The sequence below is a fragment of the Temnothorax curvispinosus genome, unplaced genomic scaffold (assembly GCF_003070985.1).
Source record: "Temnothorax curvispinosus isolate PA1 unplaced genomic scaffold, ASM307098v1 QBEX01002228.1, whole genome shotgun sequence".
NCBI lineage: Eukaryota > Metazoa > Arthropoda > Insecta > Hymenoptera > Formicidae > Temnothorax > Temnothorax curvispinosus.
The window spans coordinates 50,438-70,876 of record NW_020212008.1 but is presented as its reverse complement, the minus strand read 5'-3'; the positions used below and the strand labels follow the sequence as shown (position 1 = coordinate 70,876).

The following is a 20,439-nucleotide window of genomic DNA, read 5'->3' as shown; positions in this document are numbered from 1 at the left end:
TACTGATCGAACCGCCTTCCTCTTTCAGAAACAAAAGGAACCGATCCACTCCGTGCAGGTGTTCGGACGCAAGGTGAGCTGGAGCGCGGTTGAGAGGTTAGGTGTCCACGCGTGGCTAACGCGCGGCGTGTGTCTAATGTGAATCCTCTTGTTGCAGAAAAGCGCGACCGCGGTCGCCTACTGCAAGCGTGGCCGTGGAAATCTCCGCGTCAACGGCCGGCCGCTGGAGCTGGTGGAACCCCGCGTGTTGCAGTACAAATTGCAGGAGCCCATCCTGCTGCTCGGCAAGGTGAGTGACGCAGGGGAACGCTGCCCACCTTTTGGTGACCCTTGAAGCCCGATCGTGGAGAAAACGTTGGGAGCAACGCGGTGCAAATTGTCACACGAATTTGTCGCAAATACTTGTAGCTCGGTCCGTGATGTTCTACTTATTCCGAACATGATGGTTCATGATTAGCAGTAGATTCTGAAAGCGATCTCGTCTTCGAGTTGCCATGGGCGTGAGCAAGATACAACTTTTGAAAACGGCGATGCTTCCGTTTGTGTTCCAGGAAAAGTTCTCCGGAGTCGATATCAGAGTGAGGGTAAACGGCGGTGGTCATGTTGCCCAGATCTATGCCATTCGACAGGCTATTTCCAAAGCTCTCGTTGCCTACTATCAAAAGTGTAAGCATAAATTGACGACGAGTATGCAGTTGTACAATTTATTAAATTATTAACAATAATGTTGATTTTTCAGATGTTGATGAAGCTAGCAAGAAGGAGGTGAAGGACATTCTTATCCAATACGATCGTACTCTCCTTGTTGCCGACCCAAGGAGGTGCGAGCCAAAGAAGTTCGGTGGTCCGGGTGCCAGAGCGCGATACCAGAAATCTTATCGTTAATATCTGCAGTTTACATCTTATTCATATTATTGAATAAAAAAAAAACATTTAAATATATGTATCCTATCTTTCTTTGCTCATTTCCTACATTACTGATAGTAGATATATATCTGTACCTTAAACTTGAGAGGTAAAGAATGGTACCTTCAGTTTTTGTCAAAATAGAGTTAATTTACTTTTTCCAACATACCAGGAGTTTGCATTGTATAATGGTAAAGGGTCTTGTGCCTATTATTACTAATTGTAAGATATAATGTTTAGAACAAGTTGGAAATTTTCATAGAAATAAACTTTAAACCCTGTTTTTTCTCAATTTCTAATGTAGGTACGATTCTTTACCTCTGAGGTGTGTATATATATATATATTTTTTATATATATAGGATTATTGTAACTTCTAAATAACTTTTCTCTGAAATTTTCAAATCAACACAAAGTAATCTTTATAACAGACATAAATTCTACTTCTATTTTGTATTTTTCTATTTTTAAAACTGAAGACAATTATTTCTCTTTTTTAATTGTGTTTACTTTCCATACTTAGAAAGTTATAAGAGAGAGAGGGAAAGAGAGAGTTTATATATACCCATCTCAGAGAGAGAGAGAGAGAGAGAAAGAAGAAAGATAAGTCTCAACAAAATTTGACGGATAAGAATATGATTTATAGATAAGATTAACTTCGTAACAAATTTTCGATAAATGTTTATCTATATTTTATTTGCGCATATGACGTGACTTTTCGCTCATTCTACACAAGTGGTCCCGAGTAGCGTCATATTGTGCAAGCCAGCGACGTAGGATAAACTGTCAAGTGTGTTAAATTGTCACTGTGTTTTTCGATAAATTTTTCAAAGAGAAAGCACAACCTACCTAAAAATGAAGACGCGATTTAACACTTACGATCTCGTATGTTCAGTTACTGAACTACAAAGGTAAGAGAGAAAGATTATAGAAGAATGTGACTTGATTTTAATAACGTGTTCAGGTTATGACCAAAATTTCCACTTCTCAAAATATGTAATTTACCTTAAAAAATACATATAATCAATTTTATTTTATTTCAATAGATACTTAAATCAATCGCAATTAGTTCTCATTGCTAAATAAACGTGGATATGAATTATATGATATCATGATATTAACAGGTTAACACAAGTTTTCCAAATTATTTTTAACCTTGTAAAAACTTTCAGGCTTATTGGCATGCGTGTCAATCAAATATACGATATAGATCACCGTACGTATCTCATACGTCTTCAGCGGAGCGAGGAAAAATGCGTTCTTTTGCTCGAATCTGGTAACAGAATCCACACGACAGGTTTTGAGTGGCCGAAGAATGTGGCTCCTTCAGGTTTCTCCATGAAGGTATGTGCTAAATAATAATTAAATTAATTAAAAAATTATACATATAATAGCTCTGCTAATAACGATGAATATATCTTGTGTTCTTGCAGATGCGCAAACATCTTAAAAATAAAAGATTAGAGAGTCTTATGCAAGTTGGTACGGATCGGATAATAAAGTTACAATTTGGAAGTGGTGAAGCTGCCTACCACGTAATTTTAGAAGTGTACGATCGTGGTAATATAATCCTCACTGATTATGAAATGGTAATTTTATATGTGCTAAGGCCTCATACAGAAGGAGATAAGATTAGGTAAATGTACAAAATGTGTCTATAACGTAAAACACATATGTCATCATATAAAGTACTGATAAAATCATATAATGTTTAGAATTGCAGTGAAAGAGAAATATCCCTTAGATAAAGCTCATTCCACGACTATGCCACCTATAGATGTAATACATGAGCATATTGAGAAAGCTAAGGCGGGAGATAGTCTTAAAAAAGTGTTAAATCCACTATTAGAATTTGGCGCAGCTGTGATCGATCATGTTTTGCTTAAAGCCGGATTTAATCTTGGTTGCAAAATCGGCAAGGATTTTAATATCACTGAAGATATGCCAAAATTAATCCTAGCGCTCGAGGAGGCAAATAACATGATGGATCATGCAAAGAACAATATCTCAAAAGGCTATGTTATACAGAAAAAAGAATCGAAACTGACTCCAGATGGCAAGGAAGATTTTATATTCACTAACATTGAATTTCATCCTTTCTTGTTCGAGCAATATAATAAGCAACCATACAAGGAGTTTGATTCTTTTGACGTCGCAGTGGATGAATATTTCTCTACGATGGAAGGACAAAAGATAGATTTGAAGGCTTTGCAACAGGAAAGAGAAGCTCTGCAAAAATTAGAAAGAGTAAGAAAGGATCATAGTCAGAGACTGATTACGTTGGAAAAGACGCAGGAGGTAGATAAACAAAAAGCAGAGTTGATCTCAAGGAATCAGGCTTTAGTGGATAACGCTATATTAGCCATACAAAGCGCCTTGGCAAATCAGATGTCTTGGCCGGACATTCAAATTTTATTGAAAGAAGCTCAAGCCAGTGGTGACCCGGTCGCTTCTGCTATAAAACAATTAAAATTAGAAACAAATCATATTGCTCTGCTATTGCACGATCCTTATGAAGACAGTGACGAGGAATCTGAGCTCAAACCTATGATGATTGATATAGATTTGGCTCATTCAGCATTCAGTAATGCCAAAAAGTACTACAGTCAAAAGAAAACAGCTGCAAAGAAGCAACAAAAAACGATAGAATCCCATGGAAAAGCTTTGAAGTCGGCGGAAAAGAAGACAAAGCAAACATTGAAAGAAGTGCAAACCATACATACCATTAATAAATTAAGAAAGACATATTGGTTTGAAAAATTTTATTGGTTTATTACGTCTGAAAATTACTTAGGTACGTTTTTCTTTTAATAATTACGTTGAATTTACATCGAAATTTTACTAACTTTGACATATGAATATATAGTGATTGGAGGGAGAGATCAACAGCAGAACGAGTTGATAGTGAAAAGATATCTAAAGGCGGGAGATTTATATGTTCACGCAGATTTAACTGGTGCTAGTTCTGTCGTAATAAAAAATCCCAGTGGCAATCCTGTACCGCCAAAATCGTTAGCAGAGGCAGGTACAATGGCTGTTGCATACAGGTACATAGTTATGACGGTTTTTATTTTTACAACGGTAAAACTATCAAATTTACATATACATGTATTATTTCAAAGTATTATTATAAAGATGTATGTAAACATGATTAATATTATGTTCATAGCATAGCATGGGATTCGAAAGTAATAGCTAGTGCATGGTGGGTGCATCATGATCAAGTATCCAAGAGTGCGCCTACCGGAGAATATCTTACTACCGGATCCTTCATGATACGTGGAAAAAAGAATTATTTGACGCAAAGTCAATTAATTATGGGATTGGCTATCATGTTTCGCCTGGAGGACAGTTCCATAGAACGACACAAGGATGAGAGAAGGGTGAAAACAGTAGACGAGGAAAGCGAAAAAGCGGATTCGGTAGTTGAAGATGACAAGGAAATAGAGTTAGAAGGTGATTCGGACGAAGGTAAATGACGTAGAAAATCATATAACATTTAATTAAATTATTCTTTAATTGTTAATACATTTTCAAAAACTTGTAAAAACTTTTAATGTTAGATGAAAATCTAGAAAATAGAGATACATTAAATCCAATTCAAGAAGAGGACCAGGAAAAAGATGGGGAATCAGAATCCCACACAACAGATAATGCTGAGAAAGATGCATGTGAACAAGATGAAGAAGACACGAAATATAAATTTCCTGATACACAAATTAAAATTGATCTTTCAGGCCCAAAGTAAGTTTATATAAAATTTTCGATTATAAATTAAAATCAAATGCTACATATATGATATTTTACATTGAACAGGGTAAAATTACACGTTGACAATAATCAGCCCTTGATACAATCTCAAAAGGACACGAAAGAAAACGTAGTTTATTTAGGGGATGATAAGCCTGTTATAATAAATGCATCGACTATGGAGAAAAATGCAAAGGCGAAACAAAAAGTACATCGAACAGAATCAATAGAATCAACGGAAAAGATTGAAAAGAATGATAAAAATGAAAGTGATAACAAAAAAGGAGAGCAACCTGCATTAAAACGAGGACAAAAGGGGAAACTAAAGAAAATAAAAGAAAAATATAAAGATCAGGATGAGGAAGATAGACGACTTTCAATGCTCGTCTTGCAGGTTCTATTTTCTCTCTTTCAATTTTACTTAGTACTTGCTCTCTAATTTTATTCATTTAATCGAATATACATTTTTGCCAATTATTCAGTCGGCAGGCGCAGCTAAAGAAGATAAAAGAAAAAATAGGGCTAAAGATCCATCAGGTCCGAAGCAACAAGGAAAGAAAAAGACAAATCCAAAACCAAATATTCCACCGCAATCTATGTATGTGGTAGATAACGTTGACGACGAAGACGCAGGTCCAGTTCCTGAAGTTGATATGCTCGATCAATTAACAGGAAAGCCGTTTTCAGAAGACGAGTTACTGTTTGCTGTTCCTGTGGTGGCGCCTTATAATACCTTACAAAATTACAAGTAAGTGATTGCATAAAACGCTTAATATAACTTTTTATTTATAACATTTCAATATTCATTTCAATATTTATTTCAGATTTAAGGTGAAATTGACACCTGGCATTGGTAAGAGAGGCAAAGCTGCCAAAACAGCTATAGCCGTATTTCTTAGAGACAAAGAAATTTCTTCACGTGAAAAAGATCTACTAAAGGCAATTAAGGATGAGACAATAGCCAGAAATATACCTGGAAAAGTGAAAATAAGCGCCCCTCAGATTCAAAAGCTAAAAAAATAAATGTTTGAAGAGTGCTAATTTTAAATTCAAATAAATGATTTTTAATTATTGGCAACACAAATTTACTTTTAAGGGAATTGCGAATTTTTTTCAAACAGATAATATTTAATGAATATTAATTGCAAACATATTAATTATGTATTTTTCTTAACAAGAAAGTGTAAAGTCTATTATTTACTATTAATAACAATTATCACAAATATTCAATCCAAATACTCAAGTTTGGATATAGTAGATATATGTGTATAATATGTAAATACGTAAAATCTTTTTAAGGCAGTATAACTTTATAACCCTCCGATTAATTCATTTTGGAATTTTATTATTTGAAAACATAGGAAGACGTCTGATAAATATTACATGCCGAATATAATAAACTGAATTAATTCCCCAAACGATTTTTTATTTCTGTGATTATATTGTAACTAAGAAAAAAGAAATTAAAGACCTTGTTATATTCAGTATATATAAGAATAAATAACATTCAGCAACGTGCATTCAACATTTTATTTTATTAAATAAGAGCAGTTTTTATAACTATCATAACAGTTTTATAATTCAAATTCTTTTCATTTTTGAAAACTATTCACATATATACAAAAACCTGAGATAATATTGTCATTAGCGTTATCATGATCAACATGTAATGTTATTGGTGATTATTAATGTTAAATGCGTAAGAGACCATGTACAAAAGAATATAAATGTATAAATGCAAGTTATATGATTTCATTTTCAGTAAAAATACCATATATAATTTTACTTTGTTATTTTATTCTTCGTGAAACTACATGTCAAACATATCTTCATCTGAATGAGTTTCACTTTTAGGTATTCTTTTATTGGATTTCATCCTATTGGTTACCTTACTCCTACTAGCAGTCGCAGCAGGTCTTGATTTTGTTCCTTTTGATACAATCTAAACATATATTGAATATATATTAAATAACAAAGGAGACAGTTCAATTCGATCCAACTGCTATTTATAAACATAATACTCAAATACACAATGTTTCGACCATGATTTGTGGTCCTTATCAAGTGTAAACTAAGTCATAAATTTAAAATGTAGCTATTCTACGAAACATCTTAATTAGAAAAATTGATAATAAAACTAAAATAATTTAAATTACGGATTTATATGTTGCATATGTCATCGAAGGTAAAAAAGGGCTTCTTGCAACGGTAACATAGTCTCAAAGAATCCGGCGCGGCATCGCAATTCGTCTCGATGTACACAGAGCACAAAGAGAACGGTCAAGACCATCCGAAAGCCAACAAACTCCAGTTTGAATAGCCACATTTTAAATTTATGACTTAGTTTACATTTGATAAGGATCACAAATCATGGTTGAGACGTTGTGTATCTGAGTATTATATTAATAAATAGAGTTGGATCGAATTAAACCGTCTCTTTTGTTAACTGGCGAAAAAAGATTACCTCTGATATATTAAATACTTATTTATATATTATTTACATATTGATTGAATTTTTATTTATATAAATCGCAGAAAAATACAAGTCTATTAATTAACCCTCGCAAGCCACATTAGAGTCTGGAATTTTTTCCAGTCATTTTTCGCTCCAAGTTTCGAAAAATTAACGTAGTTTTTTTTTTTTTTTTTCCAATCAATCGTAAATTGTCTCAGAATTATAATGGCAATCTCAGAAGTTGTAAAACAATTATCATCAAAAAATACACATTAAAAAATAAAAATGATTGTTCCAAACGTAGTTCCAAAATTTCGTTAGGGTCCTTGACACCCCAATGTGGCTTTTGAGGATTAAATATATAAATTTTATTACCTCAGGCTCAGAAGTTTCTGAATCATTCGAAGACATGATCTTTCGTCTTGTTTTATTTGTAACCGGCTTTTTCCGTTGTGTCTTATTTGGACGTTTTGGTGACGGCTAGAATGGTAAAAGTAAGTATTTTAATAACAAAAAAAGTCTGAATATTAAATTAAGAGTGATGCACTCCTTTTTCAGATAGATTACTAAAATTACCTCTATATTAGAATCATCTTCAGAATCATCTTCAGAGTCATCTTTGATTGAATCGATTAAAATCTTTTTTCGACGTGATGAAGCTGTATTCTTCGTTATCTGACTCGCTTTTTCAGTAGATTCTTTTTTCGCTTTTTTAAGAATTTGTATATCATATTCACCATCAGACTCCATATCATCTAATGCTTTCTCAATATCCTTTATATTACAACGTTTTTTGTCAATTACAACACCTATAGTACTTTTTCTTGAGTTTGCCATAGGAATGTTTGCACTTGGAACATCTAAACATTTCGTACGAGGACTCTTTCTGATTCCATTTACGGGTTTTTTAATTTTCTGTGGAGTATATTTAGAGGTAGCTTGTTGAGTTGCCACGCTAATGTTGTTCAATTTTAATTTCCCATCTGGTTTATGATTCAGTTTCTTTATGCCAGCTATTAATATTTCTTTCAATTTTTCATAAGACGGTGTTTCATTAAATTTTATACTGGCTAATAAAGTCATAAATTTATGTACAGCTTGTGGAACAGATCCATGAAAACACTTGGCCAAGAAACTGTCTATGTTATTAAAAGCCTTTTCCTTCTCTTTTTGAACGGTAACTGGTTCAAGTAACTTTCCCCATGGCAGCGAACCACATAACCACATAATTATGTTGTAACTTAAAATTTCAATATCTCCACGACGTGTTGGAACTAAAAAAAGCAAAAAAAACATATTTAAAGTATAATGATTTTTATAATTTATATTCAAAAGAAATTGATAAATTGCGTTAAGTATTAAAATTGCTAAATTTTATTGAAATTTCTAATTCTTACCTCCCATATGAGCATCTCTGCTTGTGTATTGTAAAGTACCATTATGTGCCTTCTTTGGGTCAACTTTTAATTCAGTGCTCGATGTACAACGAGAAGCTAAACCAAAGTCAACTAAATAGACTTGATCGTAGGAATGCAGATCCAGTAGCAAATTTTCACCTTTGATATCAGCATGTACATAGTTCTTGTGATGAATATATTCCAATATATCTATCTAGAAATTTATTAGAATAACACATAAATTATATTTTCTTCAAGCAGTTATTTACTACAAATATTTTTTTTACAATTGTCTTACTATTTGCAAAGCCAGTTTATATACTACGTGTTCTGGAAACTGTTTGTTATTTTCCTCAAATATTTTCCATAAATCTTTTCCGTATCGATCTATTACTAGAAATCGATATTTTGTATTTTTATATTCATGACTTCCAGAAGCAACATATCTAGGGATTCCGAGCGCAGCAAGTTTCTTTTTTTTCTGCCAGCTAACAACTAAAAAGACACTATATGTTTATCTCTGGAATATTTTGTTACGCAATTGGATAATGTTATCCGTTGTAGACTGCAATTTTAAAAGAAATTAATTATGTAATAGAATATTAAAAATAAATTTTACTTTTAGACTTACTTTCATCTGACTTACAGTTTCTCATATAAAAATGCATTTCTACAAATAACGGGCCATTTCCATGTGGCTCCTAAAACAAATTTTAAGGAAAAGCAAAGTTAGGATGAAAACTGGGAAAAAAGTAGCAAGAATAAGGAGATATAATGCTTACAATTTTTATAACATTAGGATAATCTTTAGGAATTTTTTCAGAATATGGCGCAGCTGCAATTAATCAATAATCAGTTAATTACGTAGTACAACTAAAATATTTAACACTGCACGGACACCGTGGGCCTTTTAAGACACAGTCAATTTTTTATTTATGATTTCCACAGGAGTGAAAAAAAATTGCAACAGTTCCGGCCTATGTAAATATAGAAATCACTTTTTGAAACCTTAAAGATGATAGTACGTGAACTTTTATAGATTCTTTGTAACATAGAAACACTTTCAAAAAACCCTTTGGACTTCGGGCCACTTTGACCAAACTGATTAACTTAATCGTTGATTAGTCCATTGGAAATGACCAATCTCATTTGTCAATCTGCTTAATGAGCAAATGTGAAATCAGAGCTTGGTCGACGTGGCCCTTAAAGTCCCAGGGTGACCGGGTCAGTGTTCCAAAAACACAGTGTCCGCACAGCGTTAAGGAACATGTTTTTAAGAGATATATCTTGTAAAAGAAATGCAATATAGCTCGATATAGTTATGTAAGACATAATTAGGAAGTCTTTACGTGTCTTTTGCAGATAACTGTGCATATAAAACTTGCAGAAAAGAAACAATATTTATAATTCTTCTTTGCGTAACTACTATCTAAACGTCTATATTCTTTTCAGCTGATCTTGCAGAGTTCATCTTTTCTCCTTTTCTCTCCAATGTAAAAAGAAAAGAAGAAAAGATGAACCGTGCAAGAAGTTCAGCTAAAACAAACAGGCCTAGAGAAAAAAGGAAAAAATAAACAGTGCAAGAAGTTCAGCTAAAAAGAATAGACCTGTTTTCGAGTATTTTGCCATTCGTGTTTACAACGCGGGGGCACAATATGTCACGCAATATAACAGCAAGGGGCAACGGGATTCGTTTCGCGTACCAGAGTAAACCTCCCCGAAACCGCCGACGCCGATCGACTTGCCGAGGATCCACTGGCCCTTCGCTATGTCCCTGAGAATCTCTCCGGCCGGTATCGGCTCGGGCATTTGATAACCTCCTTTCTTCCTCGGTGCTTTCTTTGCTGCTTTCGCTGCCATCACGTCGTCGGATTGTCCGAGGAAATCAAAGATCAGCTCACTGGACGCGTCACGTAACAGAACCGATCGACAGATCGTGAATAACGTATGCGAGAAACGAATAAACGATTACGCGCCAATATGAATAACAATGCGAGTAAATGCGAGGCTTCCGTTACGAACATGTGACGACAGGCTGGACAGGCAACTGCCTGAAGTCGCCAATGAATTCAAACACTCGCGACTCGGCGGACGGCCAACCGACGAGCGCTGAAGTAGCTACGCGCGCAATAATTACGGGATGGGAGGGGAATTTACTTCAACGCGCGCGGGAACTGTGAGGTCACAGGTCACACTACTATCTACTATCACAGTTCGCAAAACCAGAGAGAAGGATGAGAGGCGCAATGGCTGCGTTTTGTCGAACTTCTGCTTAGCTAAGCGCAAAGTAGCAATTAAGTGTAATTTTGGATCCAAAGGTAAGAACCAATCACATTCAATTGCTACTTTCTATTGCTAACTTTTTCAATTCTCAATTCTCTATTCTCAATTCTCAATTCCTAATTCTCAATTCTCAATTCCCAATTCTCTATTCTCAATTCTCAATTCTCAATTCTCAATTCTCAATTCTCAATTCCCAATTCTCAATTCCCAATTCTCTATTCTCAATTCCCAATTATCAATTCTCAATTCCCAATTCTCAATTCCCAATTCTCTATTCTCAATTCTCAATTCCCAATTCTCAATTCCCAATTCCCAATTCCCAATTCCCAATTCCCAATTCCCAATTCTCAATTCCCAATTCTCAATTCTCAATTCTTAATTCTCAATTCCCAATTCCCAATTCCCAATTCTCAATTCTCAATTCTCAGTTCTCAATTCTCAATTCCCAATTCTCAATTACCAATTCTCTATTCTCTATTCTCTATTCTCTATTCTCTATTCTCTATTCTCTATTCTCAATTCTCAATTAACCATGTCGTCAATTGATTAAAAATAAAAATATCTGATTGGTTGGTTCAGGGGAAAACTCCAGGCATCGGGGGCTGTGAGTGGCTGTGGTCAATCGCTGTGGTCAAACGGGACGCTCCCTTCTGCTTACCAGCGCGAGTTCTGATTGGCTTCTGCTTTCTTGCTTTCTGCTATTTTGCCAAGAATAGCAGGTGTGAATTTTCTTGAAGAGCGTGGTTATCGAACGCAGCCCTGCTGAACGCGTTCATTATTTCTTCTGCAGATTCCGCCAGCCATGGTGTAAATAGTGGTGTAACTTACACCATGAGGCGGTATGTACATACACGAGCGAGTAGGTGCGAGTAGGTTAGTCCGAAAAACGCGACGAGTTTGCGCGCGCGCGCGCGCCCGCCGAGTTTAGGTTATCTCCGTTTCATCCTTCGGGGTTTCTCTTGTCTTTTTTTCTTTTCCTTTAAATGGAAGAAACCGCGCCCGACTCGCCGAAATTACAATTAGGGGAAAGTAACCACGTTAATGAGCCAAACGTTGATACGACCTACAGTGATAATGACACGGAACGTCATGGGGAGCACACGCCGCAACCGTCCGAGAGATGCATCAACAATTCCATTTTCAATACCATTTCCAAGATCGTTAATCCCACGACAAAGGTGAGTGTTTCTTTTATCTCCAAAAGGCAGAGAGTTTCTTAGCTAAGCAATTCTTGAAGGTTTTGAATAGAATTTTACTTAGGACTGCGTTGAACAAATTGTTGCTCATGCTTGATTTCTCAATGTAATTGTAATATGTAATTTTTAAAAGTGGACAAAAGTATTTAAAGTAAAATTATTGATATTTTTTGATGGAAGCCTAAAAGTATAAATTTTATTAATTTCCATGATTTCTTCATTAGTTTTTTTTAATGCAATTTTATGCTGACTCTTTTTAAATTTATTATATTGTATTATTATATTGTATTATAGATTTTATTTAAATGTAAATCTTAAGAAATAATATTGGTGATAAAACTGAGAATATTTTCGAAGAAATGAAATAAATGTTAAGTTGTATAATTAAAGTGTATTTCTATAATCTTGATTAAGAATGATAATAAAATTGATTGTATTACACTGATATAATGTATATGAATGGTGTACTTTACATTATAATATAATTTGTCCAATTTTATGATACAAAAAGAAAACGCATATTTTAAGTAATATATTTAGTAGTATTTTCTTTGCTAGGTGCCAGATATACAGGATTTTAAGATAGTAAAGCCGATAAGCAGAGGAGCGTTTGGTAAAGTATTTTTAGGGTACAAGAAAACCAATCCCGAGCAGGTATACGCAATCAAAGTAATGAAGAAGAACGAGATGATAAATAAGAATATGGCGTCGCAAGTGGTAATTGAACGCAATGCGTTAGCCCTGACTCGTAGTCCGTATTGCGTGCAACTCTTTTATTCGCTGCAGTCCATCAGCAGCGTGTATCTAGTCATGGAGTACATGGTGGGCGGCGATCTCAAGAGTCTGCTCGGCGTTTACGGTTTCATGGAGGAGTCCATGGCGGCATTTTACACGGCGGAAGTTTGCCTGGCGCTCGAGTATCTTCACTCGCACGGTATTGTGCATAGGGATCTCAAACCTGACAACATGCTACTTTCACGCGAAGGACACGTCAAACTTACAGACTTTGGGCTCAGTAGGATATCGTCCTTGCACAGGGATCTTGAAATATCGGATCTAGTGAATTCTATGACGCCTAGCATGTGCACCAGGACACCTGGCCAACTGCTCTCACTGACGTCCCATCTGTCCTTCGGTTCCGGCCAAAAGTCCACCAACGAATCGAATCTCAGTGACAGGAGCACGCCAGCTATGAACTTGCTTTCCGCGCTGCAAAGGAATTGCAATCTTAAATCGGCAGAACATATGTCACCGAATTCGGTCATATCTTCTGTCGCGTCCGGAGATTATTCTCGAATATCTGGCGTCACGCCCTTTCAATCGGCGGAGGATCTGCGCTTCGAGCCAAGTAACGAGGAACAAAGTATAGAAGAAGACGACACAATGGCAAAGTACGAGAATGGTGTGGATAGCTCTAGCAGCTACCACACATGCGAGGCATCCTCTACACAAACAAATAATCGTACCGATCAGATTATAGAGGAGGAAGAGGAGGAAGAAAAGGACGAATCTACGCTCGAGGCCGAGCACCCGGAGCATCGGTCTCTCGTACATACTAGTCCTGTGAGCACTTGCACGAATTCATTCGTGTTTCGAGGATCAAAGAAGAGGAAGCGGGGCGGCGCGAGTGCAACGACGGGCTTAACGTGTGAGATCGACGCGATAGATCTGGACGTGGATAAGACACCCAAGAGAAACAATCGTGACTTTATGTATCCATATACGAGTCCGACGATCAACGTTGTCTCTACAAAAGCAGCGGATATTATCGCTGGTTCAGCGGAAAACAATGGTAGCAGGACACCGAATCAGGACACCGAGCAAAATACCGGATCTGCGGGTAGGGTAGCCTTCAGCACGCCAGTATCCTCTGCTAGACAAAGAGATCGCAATGAGAAGCAGCAGAAATGCCAGGAAGAGGATGACACGAGAACTTTGATCAAGACGAGATTTCGCCTACCACCGTCCGCTTCGCATTCCGCTCACGATCCGCACACGGATTTAGACAACACGTCCGAGGGTCATCGTTCGCCCCAGGGTATTTCGCCTATCAAGACACCCGCGACATCGGGCAACTGTTACACACCCTATAGAACGCCCAAGTCCGTCAGAAGGGGCGGCCAGGGTGGCGCTAGATCAGACGATCGCATACTCGGTACGCCCGATTACCTCGCCCCGGAATTGTTGCTTAAACAGGGTCACGGGCCGGCCGTTGACTGGTGGGCACTAGGCGTCTGTCTGTACGAGTTCTGTACGGGCTTGCCGCCGTTCAACGACGAAACACCGCAGGCAGTGTTCGCGAATATTCTTGCACGTGATGTTCCCTGGCCCGAGGACGAGGAGGCTTTGTCGTCGGCGACGACCGATGCTATCGATGCGCTGCTCACCTTGGATCAAGCTGCTCGTCCCACAGCGAAGGAGGTGCGTACCATGGTCCTCTTCCGCGACTTCCCCTGGGACGAACCGTCGAAAGCGGTGCCCCCGTTCATCCCGCAGCCGGACGACAAGTATGATACATGCTATTTTCAGGGTACGTCGCCCCGGTATTATAATATCGTCGTCGTTTCAGAAATAATACCGTGTAATACAGGGATTAAAATTTCAAGTGCTGTAAAATATTTTGTTAGCAAAATCTATACAGTTTTATTAATATGTAGCTGCTAGAATGCGGAAAACATTGCCATTGCATTTAGTATGAACAATATTATCGTCTAATAAGATTTCGAGTAATTTAAGAAGGAACTTTATAGTTTTCTATTGCAGAGAAAGGTATTTTAAAATTATATTTTTTTAATATCATTCTTACGCGGTATTATTTCTTGAATCTTGAACTTTACCGTTTATAGTATTGGCGGCTAACAGAAGAATTTTTTTTCTTTCTTTTTTTTCCAGCGCGGAATACTATGCAGCAATTAAATATAAGTAATTGCGATACATAGTCTTCGGCGTATCGCATGCAGACGTGGCAGAAACAGAAGCCTATAATATCAAAATCGTTACTATATATAACTTTATTTTTTATATACTTGTATATGTATAGCAATATAAAATATAAAATATTTTGTTACTACTTGTAATCATCGAGTTTGCTGACTTCTACAATAGATGAATGACGATGCTTTTATTAAATGATGAGAGAACATACACACAGAGCGCGATGACATGGAACTTAACATGGAATGTCGCGTAATTAAAAAAAAAAGGACTGATATCAAATTTCCTTAAGAGAGAGGCGATGCGTTATCACTTTCAACAACGAAAGTGAATATTTTTAATATCGCTATGAAGCTCTTTGTTAGGGCTCGATAGTTTTTATCACATTTTTTCGGAGCGAATGCGATCGATTCCGCGTTTCTTCGGCAATCCCTCACGTCGAAGAAACAGCGATGGTGCGAAAGGGACATGGCGGTAAATACGTGCGTGTACTCTATTTTAAATTTTTATAAATCCAGGGCAAAAAGTGTGTCACTCTCGTGTACACGCCTGGATATTGTCCTTTACCGCATCCTATGCCCCATGATACGATGCCAACTTGCGTCCAGCGACCATCGTTTACCATTAAAGGTCCTCCACTGTCGCCCTAAATAAATGCAACGTTATTACGTTAATTCTTACAATAAAACTTGGTTGTAAATATAAGTAATACATTCATATTCCGTATTTGGCAAAAAATGAGATAGTCTGATTGAGTTTCAATTTTCTGATTTACTTTCAATTTTTTTTTTACGAACTCAACAATCTTTTTTATTAAACCGACTTTTTTTTTTACTAAAACTAATTATAATTTAGATAATAATTTAATTAATAAATAATTGATCGCATTCATGTTCATGGGCTACGAATTATGTTTGACATTTAAATAATGTGAAAGAGCCAACGAATGTATAAATACAAACCGAGCAGGAATCCTTAGCGGCTCGGCCAGCGCACAAGAAACTGTCAACTATACCACCTGGTGCCGCTGCACCATATTTCAGTTTACACTCGCTGTTCGACCACACTGGTATTGAAACTTCTTGCAAAATCGCTGGTTGCGGCCCACCTGGTTGAATATAATAAATTGCTATTAAATCCTTCGTACGAATATATTGCCTAAGAGACATTTTAGAGCTTGAACAGCCCGTGAATAATAGCCCGGTATGAATGACTATGCAAATTGACCCTTTAAACGAGAATATTTAGGAGAGTATATGAATGTTAATTACACATTAGTACAAATTTTTTTCTCATTGTAACTATTTAAGTGACTAGTGCGAGTTAAAGACATATTAGTGTAAAAATATTCCTACTTTCTCTCAAAGAACCCCATCCAATGACGGTCGCCGTCTTGCCGGAATACAATTGCGACCCGCTAGGAAGACAGATAGGTCGTATTTGTTCAGTGAATTCCACAGGCTCGCTTAGCGTAAGAAGTGCTACATCGTTGTAGAGCGTACGGGAGTTGAAGCCTCGGTGCCTAACGACTCTCTTCACGCGTCTCTCGATGTGACGAATCTCGGTATTCGTTTTAATATTGTAGTCACCGAGGCGAACTGTCAACCTCGCAACGTCCCAAGAGTTCATACTGAAACGATACAATATTTTCTTTTGTTAGATATTTCCGAATTATTCGCAATAACTTCTAATTATTCGTATAGTCTAATATTACCAAGGAATCTTCCGGTATATATATCAATAGTAAAGAAATAAGAGAGTTTTAGACATTATATTATTTCAATCAATTTATTTTATTCCGCAAATGAGATGCCACGTTTGATTTGCGAAATAAAATAAATTGACAAATAAATTAGACTCACTTTGCGACGCAGTGCGCCGCCGTCAACACGTGCTTGTCGTCGATGAGCGATCCGCCGCAGAATTGTCGTCCAGCGTTGAAGAGCGCGGCGATCCACGGCCACTCGCCCGGGTCTGCGTTCTTACCTCCTACAATACGCTCTTGATCTTGATTACCGTTCTTGGCACCGCACTGCGAGGTGGTGCTGCCAATCGGAGACTTGCTGGTCGTCGACGTGGATGTCGACGAGGTGCTCCACCAGCCTGGTTTCTTCGTCGGCCACGTAGTAGCGACGCTGGGTTTCTTAGAGCTCGTGCTGGAGGTCGGTTTCGACGTGGTGGAAAACGTCGGTAGACTGGGCGATGGTGGATGAGTCGGAAGCGGCGGTATCGTGTGATCGGGCGGATGTGTCGGAATCGGTGGTGGCCAAGTAGGTGCAGCCTGAGGACGTGCTATCTCCTCGTTCTTGTTTTTCTTATTGTCCTCCACCTATAAAACAATTTATAATTTAATTTCTTTCAGTTGACAGAAAGATTCTCAGGGACGGATGAAAGGAATAAAGAATGACCGTGGTATTGCGCCCGACTGAAGGAAGGAATGCGCGAACACCGAGCAATAAAAGCGCGGGCCGTAAAAAGGCCTTTTGTGAAATCGTATTGCCGAATCGACGCGGCAGAGAATATAACTTTCTAATAGGATCTAACGGGGTTTATAATTCAGATCACGTATAATTTTTACGACTTCCCAGTAAGGAAAGTGATTACCACGAATGTAGAACGGGAGCGCGAATATTAGATTCTATGGAATTAGGTCGAGTTATTTAAGCTGGCGAATCACTAGGTTTTATGCAATTGGGTCGAATCGTAACTGACACACACAGTCGGGTGCCTTACTTGCGGTTCTTCCACGGTAGATTTGTCGCAATTGTCAGGGTCAGGCGTGACGAAGGGATTCAGTAACAGATTCGAGCAACAGATCCCGAAGCTCGGGTTTCCATCCTCGCGGATGTAGCTGCACGTGTCGTAAACGCCGAGAACCCAGCCGTCCAGGGCACCCAGGTCCGGAATCTTGAAGTACGGATAGCACTCTTTGAAGGTCGTGCAACGACCGATTTCGCCTTTCGAAGTCAAGCAGGTCTCTCGAGTCGTGGCTCCGTTCCAAAGAATGCCCCGACCCTCCCTCGATCCGAGCTGATCCGGATCGATCGCGGCTGCAAATTGAACATATAATTCATTAATTTTTGTACGATGAAGCACATTTCTTTTCGGGAGTATTTCGTATAATATGTTGATTAAATACGCATTATCTTTTTTATATCTTTATTTTTTTCAATTTTTTGATATATTCTGTCATTGCCACCCGTTTATGATCTGTCACGATAGTCATACGTCAGCTTGAAAATTTCAATGAAATTTATTCAGGTATGTCTCTTGTTGTCTTTATCCGTTAAAGTACCTGTATGTTATCGTGTTTACCATCGCAGAATCAGGATGCATCGAGCATGTTTATCTCAGCACGTACTCCGGGAATGCTTGTTCTTTAGCATTAATGTCCGGATACATTAATATACATGATGTGTGTGTTTTTCTGATGTTAAAAACTAGAAAAAATCGCGATAAAATTAGCGGGACGTTGTCCTTTAATTTTGTCATCCGCAAAAGCTTCGAGATTATAATTGCACTACATCAGAAATAAATTGTACATGAAAATGAATTGAAAAGTGTAGACAAATTTTTAGAATTTGTTTGCTTATCCCATTACGTTCAAATATATTATTTGTGTTATTGTGCTATTGAAAAACTCGGCACATACGTTTGTCATATGCCTGACGGCTGATCGATCACGTGATTGAATTGTATCTAAAAGTAAAAAGATAATCGCTTTTTAAGAAGCATTTGTTTTTCTTACGCAAAGTTGCTTTTTTAATTCAAAAATTGCATCAATAGAAATTATGTATACGAAAGGGAGAAATTTGTTTTTAATGCTGCCGACTGCATAAAATTTGCACGTTGAATAATCGAAACATCATAATAGAATTCCATCGAAATACTTAGCAGCGAGTTCGCTGACCTACGCAAGGCACACAGGTGCACACGTACGACGAAGGTGAGGTTTGTGCGCGCCGGGAGAACTTCCGGCTGCCGTGTATGGGATGTGCGAATTATTATTCTGTTTCCGATATGTATTGCACCTGTTATATTTCACGATCATCAACGAAGAAAGCAAAAATTGATAACATTAATTGTAAGACTAAATCATTGATAAACGAAGAAAAAGTCACATAGAACGACCGTTGTCTTTTTGACTAATGAACAGTCATATCATCAATTATCTTGACTAATATCTTATGTGTGAAATACGCACATAAGAGGATAGATTCGATGCTTGGATAGAGCATCAATTTTTTTACGAATATATCTAAAAATATCTTTGCATGAAAGCTGAGCTATTTTAATATTCGAAAAGAGAGAAAACCGTGGAATCGAAAGAATTCTTTAATTTAAATTTTAATTAAAAATATATCTTGCTATAAATCATTGAAACAAATTTTAACTAAATAAAATTAATGGGAACTATTATAGGTAGAGAGAGCGGAATAGCATTAAAGGACAATGGTATTCTATACAGATCTCTTCTTCATTGCTGAACGATGACATAACTTTTCACGTCGGTATTTAAAATTGATCTTAATTCTCGCCTTACATCGGCATCGCTTTTCTAAGAGATTGGTCCGCTGGATTCTTGGGGTAATTCTCAATTAAAATTATCGAAACATGAAATGTCCAAAGCAGACGCAGATGAGCGTATATGTCATGAGAAATCAGCGTCTAGACGAGGATCGCATGTGAAATTATACTTGGCAATCGCTACCGACCTTCGACGACGACGGCGTTGTCCTCCGAGCGAACGTCGTCGAAGTTCAGTGATCTGGACAGGGGCCCGACAGCCGCCGCGGGTACGATCGTCGTGATCACCTGCACCACGAGCACCAGCACCAGCATCGCGAACGGCGACGGTCTGCGTGGCCGATTATTCATACTTTGAGCTGCCAGAATTGTACTGGCGCGCGAAGAGCTCAAGGTACCGCGGAAAGAAACAACGAACGGCGCGCGGGGACACGGGACTGACAGGCCCACGTGCGCGGATCATCGGCGGGGACCCTGCCGACTCCACTAGGCCGTCTAAGCTGCTGAATAGCCGCTGCTCGAGCTTATAACGGGCTCGCCCTCCTCCTCGATACAACGCACGAGGTGTTCTCGCGCACCTTACTTCTCTTGCTCTTTTATCATCACTTCGATAGCCGCAGGGTAAAGGATAGGGCGCAGACGGCAGGGAGGATAGACGGTATATAGGGATCAGACACGGTGTGCCTCCCCACGGTGATGTGCAAAATAATCGTTTCGATTATTTATGCTCTGATGCGCGCAAAGTGGATTGATTCCTATCGCGAAGAGGGATTGATTTAAAGCAACCGAGCTTAGCTGCCTCTGCTTTTCAATTATACCTCTAAAATAAGAAAACCGTAAACATGTAGAAATTACTTTAAATTATGAAGCATGAATTTTGTTGTATTTTATCTCGTTTATATGTTCCTTTATTTATAATATAAAACTGTTTTATATTAACCAAACGTTATGTGGGTTGGTTATATAAAAGGTAGAAAAGGCTTCTTCTTTCTA

General features: G+C 37.7%; 5 protein-coding genes across 7 annotated transcripts; 3 read left to right on the top strand and 2 right to left on the bottom strand.

The window, feature by feature from the left end:
- Position 1: 1 nt before the first annotated feature.
- Positions 2-942, top strand: LOC112468913 (40S ribosomal protein S16; the record flags this gene model as incomplete). Its single annotated transcript, XM_025038327.1, has 4 exons — positions 2-73; positions 158-289; positions 552-666; positions 740-942. Coding segments are annotated over 4 exons (465 nt in total), but the record flags the coding sequence as incomplete, so codon positions are not given.
- A 633-nt stretch (positions 943-1,575) lies between these two features.
- LOC112468909 (nuclear export mediator factor NEMF homolog) lies at positions 1,576-5,741 on the top strand. The gene is made up of 10 exons (XM_025038316.1): positions 1,576-1,815; positions 2,077-2,248; positions 2,338-2,540; positions 2,620-3,698; positions 3,771-3,951; positions 4,074-4,375; positions 4,468-4,648; positions 4,721-5,048; positions 5,137-5,402; positions 5,479-5,741. Exons 1-10 carry the CDS (start codon positions 1,760-1,762, stop codon positions 5,675-5,677), a joined length of 2,967 nt encoding a protein of 988 aa, XP_024894084.1. The 5' UTR covers positions 1,576-1,759; the 3' UTR covers positions 5,678-5,741.
- A 643-nt stretch (positions 5,742-6,384) lies between these two features.
- On the bottom strand, positions 6,385-10,737 carry LOC112468912 (serine/threonine-protein kinase VRK1-like). The gene is made up of 8 exons (XM_025038326.1): positions 10,210-10,737; positions 9,289-9,341; positions 9,138-9,207; positions 8,805-9,001; positions 8,507-8,720; positions 7,686-8,383; positions 7,485-7,589; positions 6,385-6,596 (listed from the first exon to the last, which is right to left on the bottom strand). Exons 1-8 carry the CDS (start codon positions 10,364-10,366, stop codon positions 6,465-6,467), a joined length of 1,626 nt encoding a protein of 541 aa, XP_024894094.1. The 5' UTR covers positions 10,367-10,737; the 3' UTR covers positions 6,385-6,464.
- Positions 10,738-11,330: 593 nt separating this feature from the next.
- Positions 11,331-15,022, top strand: LOC112468907 (serine/threonine-protein kinase greatwall). Of its 3 annotated transcripts, none has more exons than XM_025038313.1 (3): positions 11,331-11,628; positions 11,859-11,967; positions 12,544-14,976. In XM_025038313.1, the coding sequence occupies exons 1-3, from the start codon at positions 11,621-11,623 to the stop codon at positions 14,647-14,649; spliced, it is 2,223 nt and encodes a 740-aa protein (XP_024894081.1). In that variant the 5' UTR covers positions 11,331-11,620; the 3' UTR covers positions 14,650-14,976. The 3 variants fall into 3 exon arrangements, with proteins under 3 accessions (XP_024894081.1, XP_024894082.1, XP_024894080.1); XM_025038314.1 differs by lacking the exon at positions 11,331-11,628 and having other exon boundaries at positions 11,669-11,967; positions 12,544-14,515; positions 14,878-15,022; XM_025038312.1 differs by lacking the exon at positions 11,331-11,628 and having other exon boundaries at positions 11,669-11,967; positions 12,544-14,975.
- A 155-nt stretch (positions 15,023-15,177) lies between these two features.
- On the bottom strand, positions 15,178-19,889 carry LOC112468908 (proclotting enzyme-like). Its single transcript, XM_025038315.1, has 6 exons — positions 19,635-19,889; positions 17,653-17,969; positions 16,782-17,248; positions 16,275-16,549; positions 15,882-16,027; positions 15,178-15,565 (listed from the first exon to the last, which is right to left on the bottom strand). Exons 1-6 carry the CDS (start codon positions 19,795-19,797, stop codon positions 15,413-15,415), a joined length of 1,521 nt encoding a protein of 506 aa, XP_024894083.1. The 5' UTR covers positions 19,798-19,889; the 3' UTR covers positions 15,178-15,412.
- Between the last annotated feature and the right edge of the window lie 550 nt (positions 19,890-20,439).